The sequence below is a fragment of the Oncorhynchus gorbuscha genome, linkage group LG12 (assembly GCF_021184085.1).
Source record: "Oncorhynchus gorbuscha isolate QuinsamMale2020 ecotype Even-year linkage group LG12, OgorEven_v1.0, whole genome shotgun sequence".
NCBI classification, from domain to species: domain Eukaryota; kingdom Metazoa; phylum Chordata; class Actinopteri; order Salmoniformes; family Salmonidae; genus Oncorhynchus; species Oncorhynchus gorbuscha.
In genome coordinates this window covers 20,239,550-20,253,037 of record NC_060184.1, presented here as the reverse complement: position 1 = coordinate 20,253,037, position 13,488 = coordinate 20,239,550, and the positions used below count along the sequence as shown (strand labels likewise).

The window sequence follows — 13,488 nt, the reverse complement described above, 5'->3', positions numbered from 1 at the left end:
CAGGTTAGAGCCTGTAAGTAAGCATTTCACTGTAACCTGTTGTATTCGGCGCACGTGACAAATAAACTTTGATATATGTATTCACCCTCTTTGCTATGACGCCCCTAAATAAGATCTGGTGCAACCAATTACCTTCAGAAGTCACATAATTTATTTAATAAAGTTCACCTGTGTGCAATCTATATACACCTGTTCTGAAAGGCCCCAGAGTCTGCAACACCACTAAGCAAGGGGCACCACCAAGCAAGTGGCTCCATGAAGACCAAGGAGCTCTCCAAACGGGTCAGGGACAGAGTTGTTGAGAAGTACAGATCAGGGTTGGGTTATAAAAGAAATATCAGAAACTTTGAACATTCCATGGAGCACCATTAAATCCATTATTAAAAAATGGAAAGAAATGGCACCACAACAAACCTGACAAGAGAGGGCCGCCCACCAAAACTCACAGACCAGGCAAGGAGGGCATTAATCAGAGAGGCAACAAAGAGACCAAAGATGAGCTGCAAAACTCCACAGCGGAGATTGGAGTATCTGTCCATAGGACCACTTTAAGCCGTACACTCCACAGAGCTGGGCTTCACAGAAGAGCGGCCAGAAAAAAGCCATTGCTTAAAGTGTTTGCCAAAAGTCATGTGGGATAGTCCCCAAACATATGGAACAATGTACTCTGGTCAGATGAGACTAAAATGTAGCTTTTTGGCTATCAAGGAAAACGCTATGTCTGGCGCAAACCCAACACCTCTCATCACCCCAAGAACACCATCACTGTGAAGCATGGTGGTGGCAGCATCATGTTGTGGGGATGTTTTTAATCAGCAGGGACTGGGAAACTGGTCAGAATTGAAGGAATGATGGATGGCGCTAAATATTATTGAGGGAAACCTGTTTGTCTTCCAGAGATTTGAGACTGGGACGGAGGATCACCTTCCAGCAGGACAATAAACCTAAGCATACTGCTAAAGCAACATTCAAGTGGTTTAAAGGGAAGCATTTAAATGGCTTGGAATAGCCTAGTCAATGCCCAGACCTCAATCTAATTGAGAATATGTGGTATGACTGAAAGATTGCTGTACACCAGCGGAACCCATCCAACTTAAAGGAGCTGGAGCTGTAGTGCCTTGACGAAAGGGCAAAAATCCCAGTGGCGAGATGTGGCAAGCTTATAGAGACATACCCCAAGAGACTTGCAGCTGTAATTGCTGTAAAATGTGGCTCTACAAAGTATTGACTTTGGGGGGGTGAATAGTTATGCACGCTCAAGTTTTCAGTTTTTTTGTCTTATTTCTTGTTTGTTTCACAATAAAAAATATTTTGCATCTTCAAAGTGGTAGGCATGTTGTGTAAATCAAATGATACAACCCCCCCCAAAAAAATATATTTTATTTCCAGGTTGTAAGGCAACAAAACAGGAAAATTGTCAAGTGGGGTGAATACTTTCACAAGCCACTGTATATTCTAAAGAAAGTGTGTATATGTATGTATGTACACTGCTGTTCAAAAGTTTGGGGTCACTTAGAAATGTCCTTGTTTTTGAAAGAAAAGCACAGTATCTGTCCATTAAAATACCATAAAATTGATCAGAAATACAGTGTAGACATTGTTAATGTTGTAAATTACTATTATAGCTGGAAACGGCTGATTTTTAATGGGATATCTACATAGATGTACATAGGCCCATTATCCGCAACAATCACTCCTGTGTTCCAATGGCAGGTTGTGTTAGCTAATCTAAGTTTATAATTGAAAAAGGCTAATTGAGCATTAGAAAAACATTTTGCAATTGTGTTAACACAGCTGAAAACTGTTGTCCTAATTAAGGAAGCGTTAAAACTGGCCTTCTTTAGACTAGTTGAGTATCTGGAGCATCAGCATTTGTGGGTTCGATTACAGGCTCAAAATGGCCAGAAACAAAGTAATCTATTCTTGTTCTGAAAAATGAAGGCTATTCCATGCGAGAAATTGCCAAGAAACTGAAGATCTCGTACAACGCGGTGTACTACTCCCTTCACAGAACAGTGCAAACTGTCTCTAACCAGAATAGAAAGAGGAGTGGGAGGCCCCAGTGCACAACTGAGCATGAGGACAAGTACATTAGTGTCTGGTTTGAGAAACAGACACCCCACAAGTCCTCAACTGGCAGCTTCATTAAATAGTACCCACAAAACACCAGTCTCAACGTCAACAGTGAAGAGGCAACTCCGGGATGCTGGCCTTCTAGGCAGAGTTCCTCTGTCCAGTGTCTGTTCTTTTTCCCATCATATTTTATTTTTATTGGCCAGTCGGAGGTATGGCTATTTCTTCGCAAATCTGCCAAGAAGGCCAGCATCACGTCTCTTCACTATTGACATTGAGACGGGTGTTTTGCGGGTACTATTTAATGAAGCTGCCAGGGTGTATGACTCTGAGACAGATGAGGTCCTGCATGCATATGACCTAGCTTTAGAATTGTTAGTTTTATATCAAAAGGCAGTGCTCTGAATGATCCTGGGCCTCCACTCGGGGTAAGTACTGTACCTGACCACGTAGGGCTTCAGTGAGAGGTCTCTCTCTCATAGTGTAATCCCCATCAGCTCTAGCCAGGTCAGCAGAGAGGAGGTCCAGGTAAACTCCTGGCGACAGCATGCGACCCTGGTCTGAATGTCTGCTAGTGCGTGGAGCGTGATGCTAACACTAAGCCAGTGTTAATAATTACCATGAGTGTATGTCTTTTTTGGCCTGAGTTTGTTTTTCTCAGTCTGTTCCTTAATTTGGGCATGCTTTTCATCCAAAATTCTGAATGCTGCCCCCTACCCTAGAGAAGTTAGATTAACTGCACTGTCCAATTTACAGTAGCTATAACAGTGAAATAATACCATGCTATTGTTTGAGGAGAGTGCACAGTTTATGAATTTTATTAATAGTTATTTTTTAACCAATTAGCCACATTTGGGCAGTCTTGATACAATATTTTGAACAGAAATGCAATGGTTCATTGGATCAGTCTAAAACATTGCACATACACTGCTGCCATCTAGTGGCCAAAATCTCAATTGTGCCTGGGCTGGAATAATACATGATTGCCTTTCTCTTGCATTGCAAAGATGATGGTACAAAAAAAAACACTTTTTTTCTTTGTATCTTTTACCAGATCTAATGTGTTATATTGTCCTACATGCATTTCACATTTCCACAAACGTCTCAAGTGTTTCCTTTCAAATGGGATCCAAAAAATATGCATATTCTTGCTTCAGGTCCTGAGCTGAAGGCAGTTAGATTTGGCTATGACATTTTAGGCGCAAAAAAAGGGGGCAGATCCTTAAGATGTTCCTTAACATTTTCCTCATGCTCTTTTCATAAATACACTGTTTATGGTTAATGTTTTTCATCAAATCGCCAATGTTTAGTTCAAGTAAGAGTTTTTGTGTGCAACACAAATCCAATTGGATAGCGGCCAGGTTTTGATTTCACCGTATTTGCTGATGTATTTTAATAATCAGGGGTTTGTTTCTCATTGGCTGTTGCAGGAAGGACTGGGAGGAGCTGTTTGACATCATCATCACCAACGCCTTGAAGCCTGGATTCTTCTCACTGGTGCCCCAACAGAGGCCCTTCAGGACCCTGGGTGAGTACCTGCTTCCCTGCCTGTCTGTATGTCTGCCTGTCCATACAGGATCCCACCTCCCAGGAAACCATCAGAACCATACGTACAGTACACTCCACCAACAGTAAACACTGTAGATCAGCTCTCTGCCGACATCATAAAGAGCATTACAGGGCTGTGGACTTTATAGCCTAGTGGAATCTCATGATGATGGTTACTGCAAATTATTTCCCTTTTTTAGGATGAGAAAAGCACTACTTGTGGAGTTGTCTTCCAGAAGATAAAACCCAAACTCAAATCAAATCTCTTCTGAAACTAGTAAGATAAACTAGCATCAAGACAGGTGGTGACCATCACACCACCTCTACTTGAAGACATATTAGGGTTTAAACTAGGTTCATATTAGCTGTCAGTATTTCTAATTTGATCTGTTATCCACACGTGATCATAGTTTTCCTGCTCAGGCACCTGATATTTAATCACGGTCAGTTCCTAAAGGTGTGCACAAACTCTGGTAGGCTCCCCCATCTGGACTGCGTGCCTGCCAGGAATGGATGCGGTATGTATGTAACACAATGACCCAGTCACTCAAATATTCATACCTCCTCCAGCCCTCGCCACGTTGGCAGATATAGCCTCAGTCAGTGGCTGCTGCTATTCCATACTATAGCAGAGATATTGGGAGAGATCTTATTCCATAATGTAGCAGAGATACTGGGAGAGATCTTATTCTATAATGTAGCAGAGATACTGGGAGAGATCTTATTCCATAATGTAGCAGAGATACTGGGAGAGATTTTATTCCATAATGTAGCAGAGATACTGGGACATCTTATTCCATAATGTAGCAGAGATACTGGGAGAGATCTTATTCTATAATGTGGGAGAGATCTTATTCTATAATGTAGCAGAGATACTGGGAGAGATCTTATTCCATAATGTAGCAGATATACTGGGAGAGATCTTATTCCATAATGTAGCAGAGATACTGGGAGAGATCTTATTCCATAATGTAGCAGAGATACTGGGAGAGATCTTATTCCATAATGTAGCAGAGATACTGGGAGAGATCTTATTCCATAATGTAGCAGAGATACTGGGAGAGATCTTATTCCATAATGTAGCAGAGATACTGGGAGAGATCTTATTCCATAATGTAGCAGAGATACTGGGAGAGATCTTATTCCATAATGTAGCAGAGATACTGGGAGAGATCTTATTCCATAATGTAGCAGAGATACTGGGAGAGATCTTATTCCATAATGTAGCAGAGATACTGGGAGAGATCTTATTCCATAATGTAGCAGAGATACTGGGAGAGATCTTATTCCATAATGTAGCAGAGATACTGGGAGAGATCTTATTCCATAATGTAGCAGAGATACTGGGAGAGATCTTATTCCATAATGTAGCAGAGATACTGGGAGAGATCTTATTCCATAATGTAGCAGAGATACTGGGAGAGATCTTATTCCATAATGTAGCAGAGATACTGGGAGAGATCTTATTCCATAATGTAGCAGAGATACTGGGAGAGATCTTATTCCATAATGTAGCAGAGATACTGGGAGAGATCTTATTCCATAATGTAGCAGAGATACTGGGAGAGATCTTATTCCATAATGTAGCAGAGATACTGGGAGAGATCTTATTCCATAATGTAGCAGAGATACTGGGAGAGATCTTATTCCATAATGTAGCAGAGATACTGGGAGAGATCTTATTCCATAATGTAGCAGAGATACTGTATGCCTTGGGGCTTTTTTGGATACAGCATCACTGTCACTTATTTTGCCTCAGTTATTATGTTCCAATGGTGTTGCTGTATTTGCCTGTCAAGTTGATCACATAAAGAGCTGACAAGTACAGCTCAAAGCTAAGCTAGCGACTATCAGCAGGTTGCTAATCATGTCACCACAACAGTTTTGTGTGTGCAGTTTTATGTCCATTGATAATTCAAAAGCTCACTAATTCTGTACCTACCGAAAAAATGTAAAACCCCATTTGAGATTTTTTTCAACATGAGCTTTAAGTTGATGGACTGGGACACATACTGTAAGGCAATGAGCTCTAGTCTTATACAGGACATAATAACATGATCTACTCCTTAAGAAGAGCCCAGTTCCTGCCAGGTACTGTATTCGACTAAGAGATTTTAGAAATGGATTCTTTACTTTGGCTGCTGGTGTCAGACTCCTCCTAGTCTCGTATTAAACATGACCTTCCTTCAGCGGTCATTTGTCCAAAGGATGTCAGCCAGGCCAGGTCTCTCTAAATATTTGCCTTGTGCATACAGCCTCACTTTGGTTACAATGAAAACGCCACCGGATTTCACATTCTAATCTGGAGGGGAACTCAGAGATAGAAATATGTGTTTTTGTGCTCAGTTGTGGTCTTCCAGAGACCACATACTTCTCATTCCATCTTCTGTCAAGGTCCATACGTCCTCACAGCTGTGTGTGTGTGTGTGTGTGTGTGTGTGTGTGTGTGTGTGTGTGTGTGTGTGTGTGTGTGTGTGTGTGTGTGTGTGTGTGTGTGTGTGTGTGTGCACGCGAGAGTCCGCACCCCCAAATCTCTGCTTTCTATCTTCTGCCACAATATTTATATCAAATCGAACGTATCAACAACAGTGTCTAAAAGATGGCGCCGAAGAACATGGCTGATGTTTTACATTCTCCCAACCAATTGTGCTATTTTGTAATTTTTTTTGCGTTTTGTGTAAAAATTTTTTTAACTTATTGTGTACATAATGTTGCTGCTACCGTATCTTATGAATGAAAATAAGTTCTGTACATCAGAAAAGCTATTACTCACCGTGGACTAGAGGTTGACCAGTTATGATTTTTCAACGCCAGTACCGATACTGGTTATTGGAGAACAAAAAAAAGCCGATACCGATTAATCGGCGTATTTATTTATTTATTTGTATTAATGACAATTACAACAATACTAAATGAACTCTTTTATTTTAACTTAATATAATACATCAATAAAATCAATTTAGCCTCAAATAAATAATGAAACATGTTCAATTTGGTTTAAATAATGCAAAAACAAAGTGTTGGAGAAGAAAGTGAAAGTGCAATATGTGCCATGTAAAAAAGCTAACGTTTAAGTTCCTTGAACTTGAGAACATATGAAAGCTGGTGGTTCCTTGTCTTCAATATTCCCAGGTAAGAAGTTTTAGGTTGTAGTTATTATAGGAATTATAGGACTATTTCTCTCTATACCATTTGTATTTCATAGACCTTTTGATTATTGGATGTTCTTATAGGCACTATAGTATTGCCAGTGTAACAGAATAGCGTCGGTCCCTCTCCTTGCCCCGAACCAGGGACACATCGACAACAGCCACCCTCGAAGCATCATTACCCATCGCTCCACACGGGCCGTGGCCCTTGCAGAGCAAGGGAGACAACTACTTCAAGGTCTCAGAGCGAGTGACGTCACCGATTGAAACGCTGTTAGCGCGTACCCCACTAACTAGCTAGCCAATTCACATCGTTTACACCAGCCTAATCTCGGGAGTTGAAGTCATAAACAGCTCGACGCACAGCAGAAGAGCTGCTGGCAAATGCACGAAAGTGTTTGAATGAATGCTTACGATCCTGCTGCTGCCTACACTTCTCAGTCAGACTACTCTATCAAATATCAAATCATAGACTTAATTATAACATAATAACACACAGAAATACGAGCCTTAGGTCATTAATATGGTCAAATCCGGAAACTATCATTTCGAAAACAAAAAGTTTATTCTGTCAGTGAAATACGGAACCGTTCCGTATTATATCTAACGGGTGGCATCCCTAAGTCTAAATTTTCCTGTTACATTGCACAACCTTCAATGTTATGTCATAATTATGTACAATTCTGGCAAATTAATTACGGTCTTTGTTAGGAAGAAATGGTCTTCACACAGTTCGCAACGAGCCAGGTGGCCCAAACTACTGCATATACTTTGACTCTGCTTGCACGGAACGCAAGAGAAGTGACACAATTTCCCTAGTTAAAATAAATTCATTTTAGCAGGTAATATTAACTAAATATGCATGTTTAAAAAATATATACTTGTGTATTCATTTTAAGAAAGGTATTGATGTTTACGGTTAGGTACACATTGGTGCAACGACTGTTTTTTTCATGAATGTGCTTGTTAAATCATCACTCGTTTGGCAAAGTAGGCTGTGATTCGATGATAAATTAACAGGCACCGCATCGATTATATGCAACGCAGGACAAGCTAGATAACTACACATGGTTGATGACATTACTAGTTTAACTAGTGATTATGTTAAGATTGATTGTTTTTTGTAAGTTAAGTTTAATGCTAGCTAGCAACTCACCTTGGCTTCTTGCTGCACTCACATAACAGGTAGTCTGCCGCTTTCAAGGAGCGGGAGACTAATTCCGGACGTTTATAGGAAAACCCGCTATACCCTCAGACGAACCATCAAACAAGCAAAGCGTCAATACAGGATTAAGATTGAATCCTGCTCTGCCGCTCATCAGATGTGGCAGGGCTTGAAAACTATTACGGACTATAAAGGGAAACCCAGACACCAGCTGCCCAGTGACGCGAGCCTACCAGATGAGCTTAATGCCTTTTATGCTCGCTTTGAGGCAAGCAACACTGAAGCATGCACGAGAGCACCAGCTGTTCTAGATGACTGTGTGATAACGCTCTTGGTAGTCGATGTGAACAAAACCTTTAAACAGGTCAACATTCACAATGCTGCTGGGCCAGACGGATTACCAGGACGTGCACTCAAAGCACGCGCGGACCAACTGTGAAGGGTCATCAATGACATTTTCAACCTCTCCCTGACCGAGTCTGTAATACCTACATGTTTCAAGCAGACCACCATCGTGCCCAAGGACCACCCTGTGCCCAAGGAAGCGAAGGTAACCTGCCTAAATGATTACCGCCCTGTGGCACTCACGTTGGTAGCCATGAAGTGCTTTTGAAAGGCTGGTCATGGCTCACATCAACAGCATCCTCCCGGACACCCTAGACCCACTCCAGTTCGCATATCGCCCCAACAGATCAACGTCTGCTAAGCTTATCCTTAACACTGGGGCCCTTCAAGGGTGTGTGTATTTAGTCCCCTCCTGTACTCCCTGGTCACCCACGACTGTGTGGCCAAACACGATTCCAACACCATCATTAAGTTTGCTGATGACACAACACTGGTAGGCCTGATCACCTACAAGGAGGAGGTCAGAGACCTGGCAGTGTGGTGCCAGGACAACTGCCTCTCCCTCAATGTGAGCAAGACATAAGAGCTGATCGTGGACTACAGGAAAAGGCGGGGCCGAACAGGCCCCTATTAACATCAACGGGGCTGTAGTGGAGCGGGTCGAGAGTTTCAAGTTCCTTGGTGTCCACATCACAAACAAACTATCATGGTCCAAACACACCAAGACAGTTGTGAAGAGGGCACGACAACAACTTTTCCCCCTCAGGAGACTGAAAAGATATGGCATGGGTCCCCAGATCCTCAAAAGGTTCTACAGCTGCCCCATCGAGAGCATCCTGACTGGTTGCATCACCATCTGGTATGGAAACTGCTCGGCATCTGAACGTAAGGCGCTACAGGGGGTGGTGCGTACGGCCCAGTTCATCACTGGGGCCAAGCTGCCATCCAGGACCTATATAATAGGCGGTGTCAGAGGAAAGCCCATAAAATGGTCAGAGACTCCAGGTTATAGACTGTTCTCTGCTACCGCACAGCAAGTGGTAACGGAGCGCCAAGTCTAGGACCAAAATGCTCCTCAACAGCTTCTACCCCCAAGCCATAAGACTGCTGAACTTTTTTTTAAATTGCCACCGGACAATTTACACTGCCCCCCCCCTTTGTACGCTGCTGCTACTCGCTGTTTGTTTGTTACCTATGCATAGTCACTTCGCCCCCAGCTACATATACAGATTACCTCAACTAGCCTGTGCCCCCGCACACTCGGTTCCGGTGGCCCCAGTAAATAGTGTTACTATTTATTTTAGCCTACTTGGTAAATATTTTCTTCTTCTTGAACTGCGCTGTTGGTTAAGGGCTTGTAAGTAAGCATTTCACGGTAAAGTTTACATTTCTTATATTCAGCGCATGTGACAAATAGTTTGATTTGAACCTGCAGCCGACTTTGTCCAGGGCTGTCGTTTTAACAAATGAAAGTAGAGGTTTTCCTGCTGCTGGTCTTAAGCACCAATCAGTTAAGCCAGGCACAAGGACTTTGAAGATGAAACTCAATATGAATAAAAGTTTATACAGTTATATTTACACAATGGAGATTCCAGTAGGCCTAAGCTCTTTTACTGAGTTCAGCTAAACATTCAATTTGTTTTCAAGGAACTTTCTGGGGCCTCCCTCCCAGCAGTTACTATTGTGTGAGTAATGCTGTGAGAATTGTGTGGTGCAGTTTAGATTCCAGCTTCTCTGTATCTTGTATTGGCTATGCTCCACTACCCCCTTGCACAAACTGAAACAGACTGTGGTTTTTGCTAACCAGCAGCAGCCCAATCAAGCAGGCCAAAACCCCCTCCAGTCAACCAGGATTGACTATATAGATATAGACTTTTTCTCTTAGTGAAAAGTACTTGGCTGTTGTTGAGCATTAAGACATAAACCATGTTGTTCCTGAAGTTTGGAAAGATCATTGGGTGTTATTTATGAACTGTAAATGCTTCCATGAGGTCATTGACACACTTTCCTGTATAATGTGTGACTTCTGTGAGTGAGTGCCTGAAAAAGGCGGAAGCAGACGAGCCTACATGGTTGTGTCCCAAATGGCACGTTATTCCCTACACAGATCCATGTATGCCCTGTTCAAAAGTAGTGCACTATATCTGTTTAGGAAACATACTCATGGAAGTACAGTAGCTCCAATTAGACACCTGTGAAAAATCTATTTTAAATTAGTTACTTTTATCCCTCACAAGTGATGTACAGTGCCTCGCGACAGTATTCGGCCCCCTTGAACTTTGCGACCTTTTGCCACATTTCAGGCTTCAAACATAAAGATATAAAACTGTATTTTTTTGTGAAGAATCAACAACAAGTGGGACACAATCATGAAGTGGAACGACATTTATTGGATATTTCAAAAAAATTTAACAAATTAAAAACTGAAAAATTGGGCGTGCAAAATTATTCACAAAAGTTTTATCTTTATGTTTGAAGCCTGAAATGTGGCAAAAGGTCGCAAAGTTCAAGGGGGCCGAATACTTTCGCAAGGCACTGTATATGATAGTATCCATATTTGTTAGAATCCATATTTTTTACCGACTGGCTCAATTCGGTCTTATGTAGCAAAATTTGAAATAGTGTTTTTTACTTTGGAAAAGTAAATACTGAGCTAGAAAATGGTATATCATACACTACAGTTGAGGAACAATTGGAAAGTAATTCTGCTTTGAAAGTTGATAAACTTGTAACCTCACTTTTGAGAAAATGGCCCTTGAATTTTTGGTAAACCTACTGGAGAGCTCATTTTAGTCTACACTCATTTAGCATCGTACACACTCTCTTAAGCCTTAGCCCCAGCCATCTCTTTAAGGATTCACATGTGAGGCCATGTACTAACCACAAAAAGTACAGGCTGCATGACATCAGCGGCCTCGTGGTCCAAAATAGTCAATAAATCACCCATTTTAAAAATGAATTTAGGATATGTCAATCAAGCAAACCAGGCAAATAAAAGCTACTTTCTAAACAATGTTTTCGTTCTTTTCTAGCTTGTTAGCTAGCTATCTAATGTTAAGTTAGCTGGCTAGCCAGTTCAAATAATGACCATATCATATAATAATAATAATAATAATAATATATGCCATTTAGCAGACGCTTTTATCCAAAGCGACTTACAGTCATGTGTGCATACATTCTACGTATGGGTGGTCCCGGGGATCGAACCCACTACCCTGGCGTTACAAGCGCCATGCTCTACCAACTGAGCTACAGAAGGACCATATGGCTTGACACGGTCTTCATTGTTTCTGGAAAATAAACTTTACCAAAGAAATCTTAGAATGTAGACACTGTCTCATTGGCCTAACGTTATATCCTAATTTGACTTTGGTGCAGGTCTCATTACCGTCTCTGGTAAACACATACTATATCAAATAAAATCAAAGTTAATTTGTCACATGCACAGGATACAGAAGGTGTAGTGAAATGGTTACTTACAAAGTAGGGTATGTTGTTTAGGCATGTAGCTAGCTAGCTAAACAAAGAACCATAATCCCAACTCCTAACGTTACTACCTTGCATGAAACTGCAGGTAGCCAGCTAGCCAACCAGTTTCAGTGTTAGATGGCTAACATTAGGCTATAACTAGCAATGCAAATGGCTCCGAGATATTAATAATATTACTCCACAGATCATATACGTAATGTTAGCTAGCGAGCCAGCCAGCTAACCGTACGCTTTAACTTGAAATTTAAACTACTTTCTGTCAAAATTAGAAACATATAACATCTGAAAATGTAGCTAGCAAGACTATCCTACCCATATACATGGATATGGACGCTTCTCCCTATCGGTCACGGATGCCATGGTTCCCCTTAGTTTGAAGATGTAATCTGGATACAGGTGTTTTATACAACAGCCTTCTGTGTGTTCTTTTTTCAACTCCCTCTGCATATTTGCAATCAAATAACAGAATTTTCTCCATCTCCTTAGCTATCGTACTCTAATTCCACCGGGCATTCCACTATATTCAAAACTCGGTCCTCCAGAAAGTGGAGAACAACACTTTTGCAGTTCTACATTATATCTTAAAATAAACATCTGTTAGAAAAGATTACCTACCGATACTGACCAGCTCATGTTATAGACAGAAGTGCGCTACATGGTAGACAAATCCGAACTAATCTCTCGGCATGTCCAACCCATCCAATATCTCAGCCAATCATAGCTAGTGGAAAGGTTCCTGCCTTTTTCCGTGGCTAAACCAACTAGGCTTGTAATTCCACCATTTTATTCATATTTACAGATGGCATACACGTTTGTTGTGAAGGCACATGAAATATTCCAGAATGCATTTCTGCCCCCCAAAAAATGCGCTTTGATTTTTTTTTTTTAAGTTTACGTTCAAATGCCTCTCCTGTGAAGTAGTGACACGCAACATACGCCTAGTTTCCTGAAAGGTGTCACATTTGCTTGTGGACTCGGTGTTGTGATTGTGTGCTAAGCGGTGTGGTCGTGTATGTTCATGTCGCTAAACAGTGTAGTCGATCTGTGTGGTGACTTTGGTTGTTGTTGTCTTTTTCCTGGCTGTAGTGAATGATGTGGAGGAGAGCGAAGGACTGCCATCCCTGGACAAGCCTGGCTGGTACTCTCAAGGCAACTGGCCCCACCTCCACCAGCTGCTCAAGACCATGACTGGCAATCCTGAGCCCAAGGTAAGATTGATAGATTGGTTAGTTGGTTTAATCTTTTCTTATCTAGAGGAAATTCTACTGATCATGTTTTGAAATAACTAACAAGCTGTGTAATAAATACACTGAGCAAAAATATAAATGCAGCATGTAACAATTTGTAAGATTCTACTGAATTAAAGTTCATATAAGGAAATCAGTGAATTTAAATGAATTAATTTGGCCCTAATCTATGGATTCATATGACTGGGAATAGAGATATGTATCTGTTGGTCACGGATACCTTAAAAAAAGGGTAGGAGCTGGGATCAGAAAACCAGTCAGTATTTGGTGTGACCACAATTTGCCTCATGTAGTGTGACACATCTCCTTCGCATAGAATTAATCATGCTGCTGATTGTGGCCTGTGGAATGTTGTCCCACTCCTCTTTAATGGCTGTGTGAAGTTGCTGGATATTGGTGGGAACTGGAACACACTGTCATACACGTAGATCCAGAGCATCCCACACATGCTCAATGGGTGACATGTCTGGTG

General features: G+C 41.4%; 1 protein-coding gene and 1 long non-coding RNA gene across 2 annotated transcripts in view; one reads left to right on the top strand and one right to left on the bottom strand.

The window, feature by feature from the left end:
- LOC123990671 overlaps positions 1–13,488 on the bottom strand; it is a 56,880-nt gene that overhangs the window by 28,342 nt on the left and 15,050 nt on the right. The window lies entirely within an intron of this gene.
- The window catches only part of LOC123990670 (5'-nucleotidase domain-containing protein 1-like), a 90,897-nt gene that overhangs the window by 64,345 nt on the left and 13,064 nt on the right, over positions 1–13,488 (top strand). The window contains exons 8-9 of the mRNA XM_046291409.1: positions 3,504–3,601; positions 12,856–12,977. Coding sequence (XP_046147365.1) covers positions 3,504–3,601; positions 12,856–12,977 — 220 coding nt within the window. The remainder of the gene's footprint in view (positions 1–3,503; positions 3,602–12,855; positions 12,978–13,488) is intronic.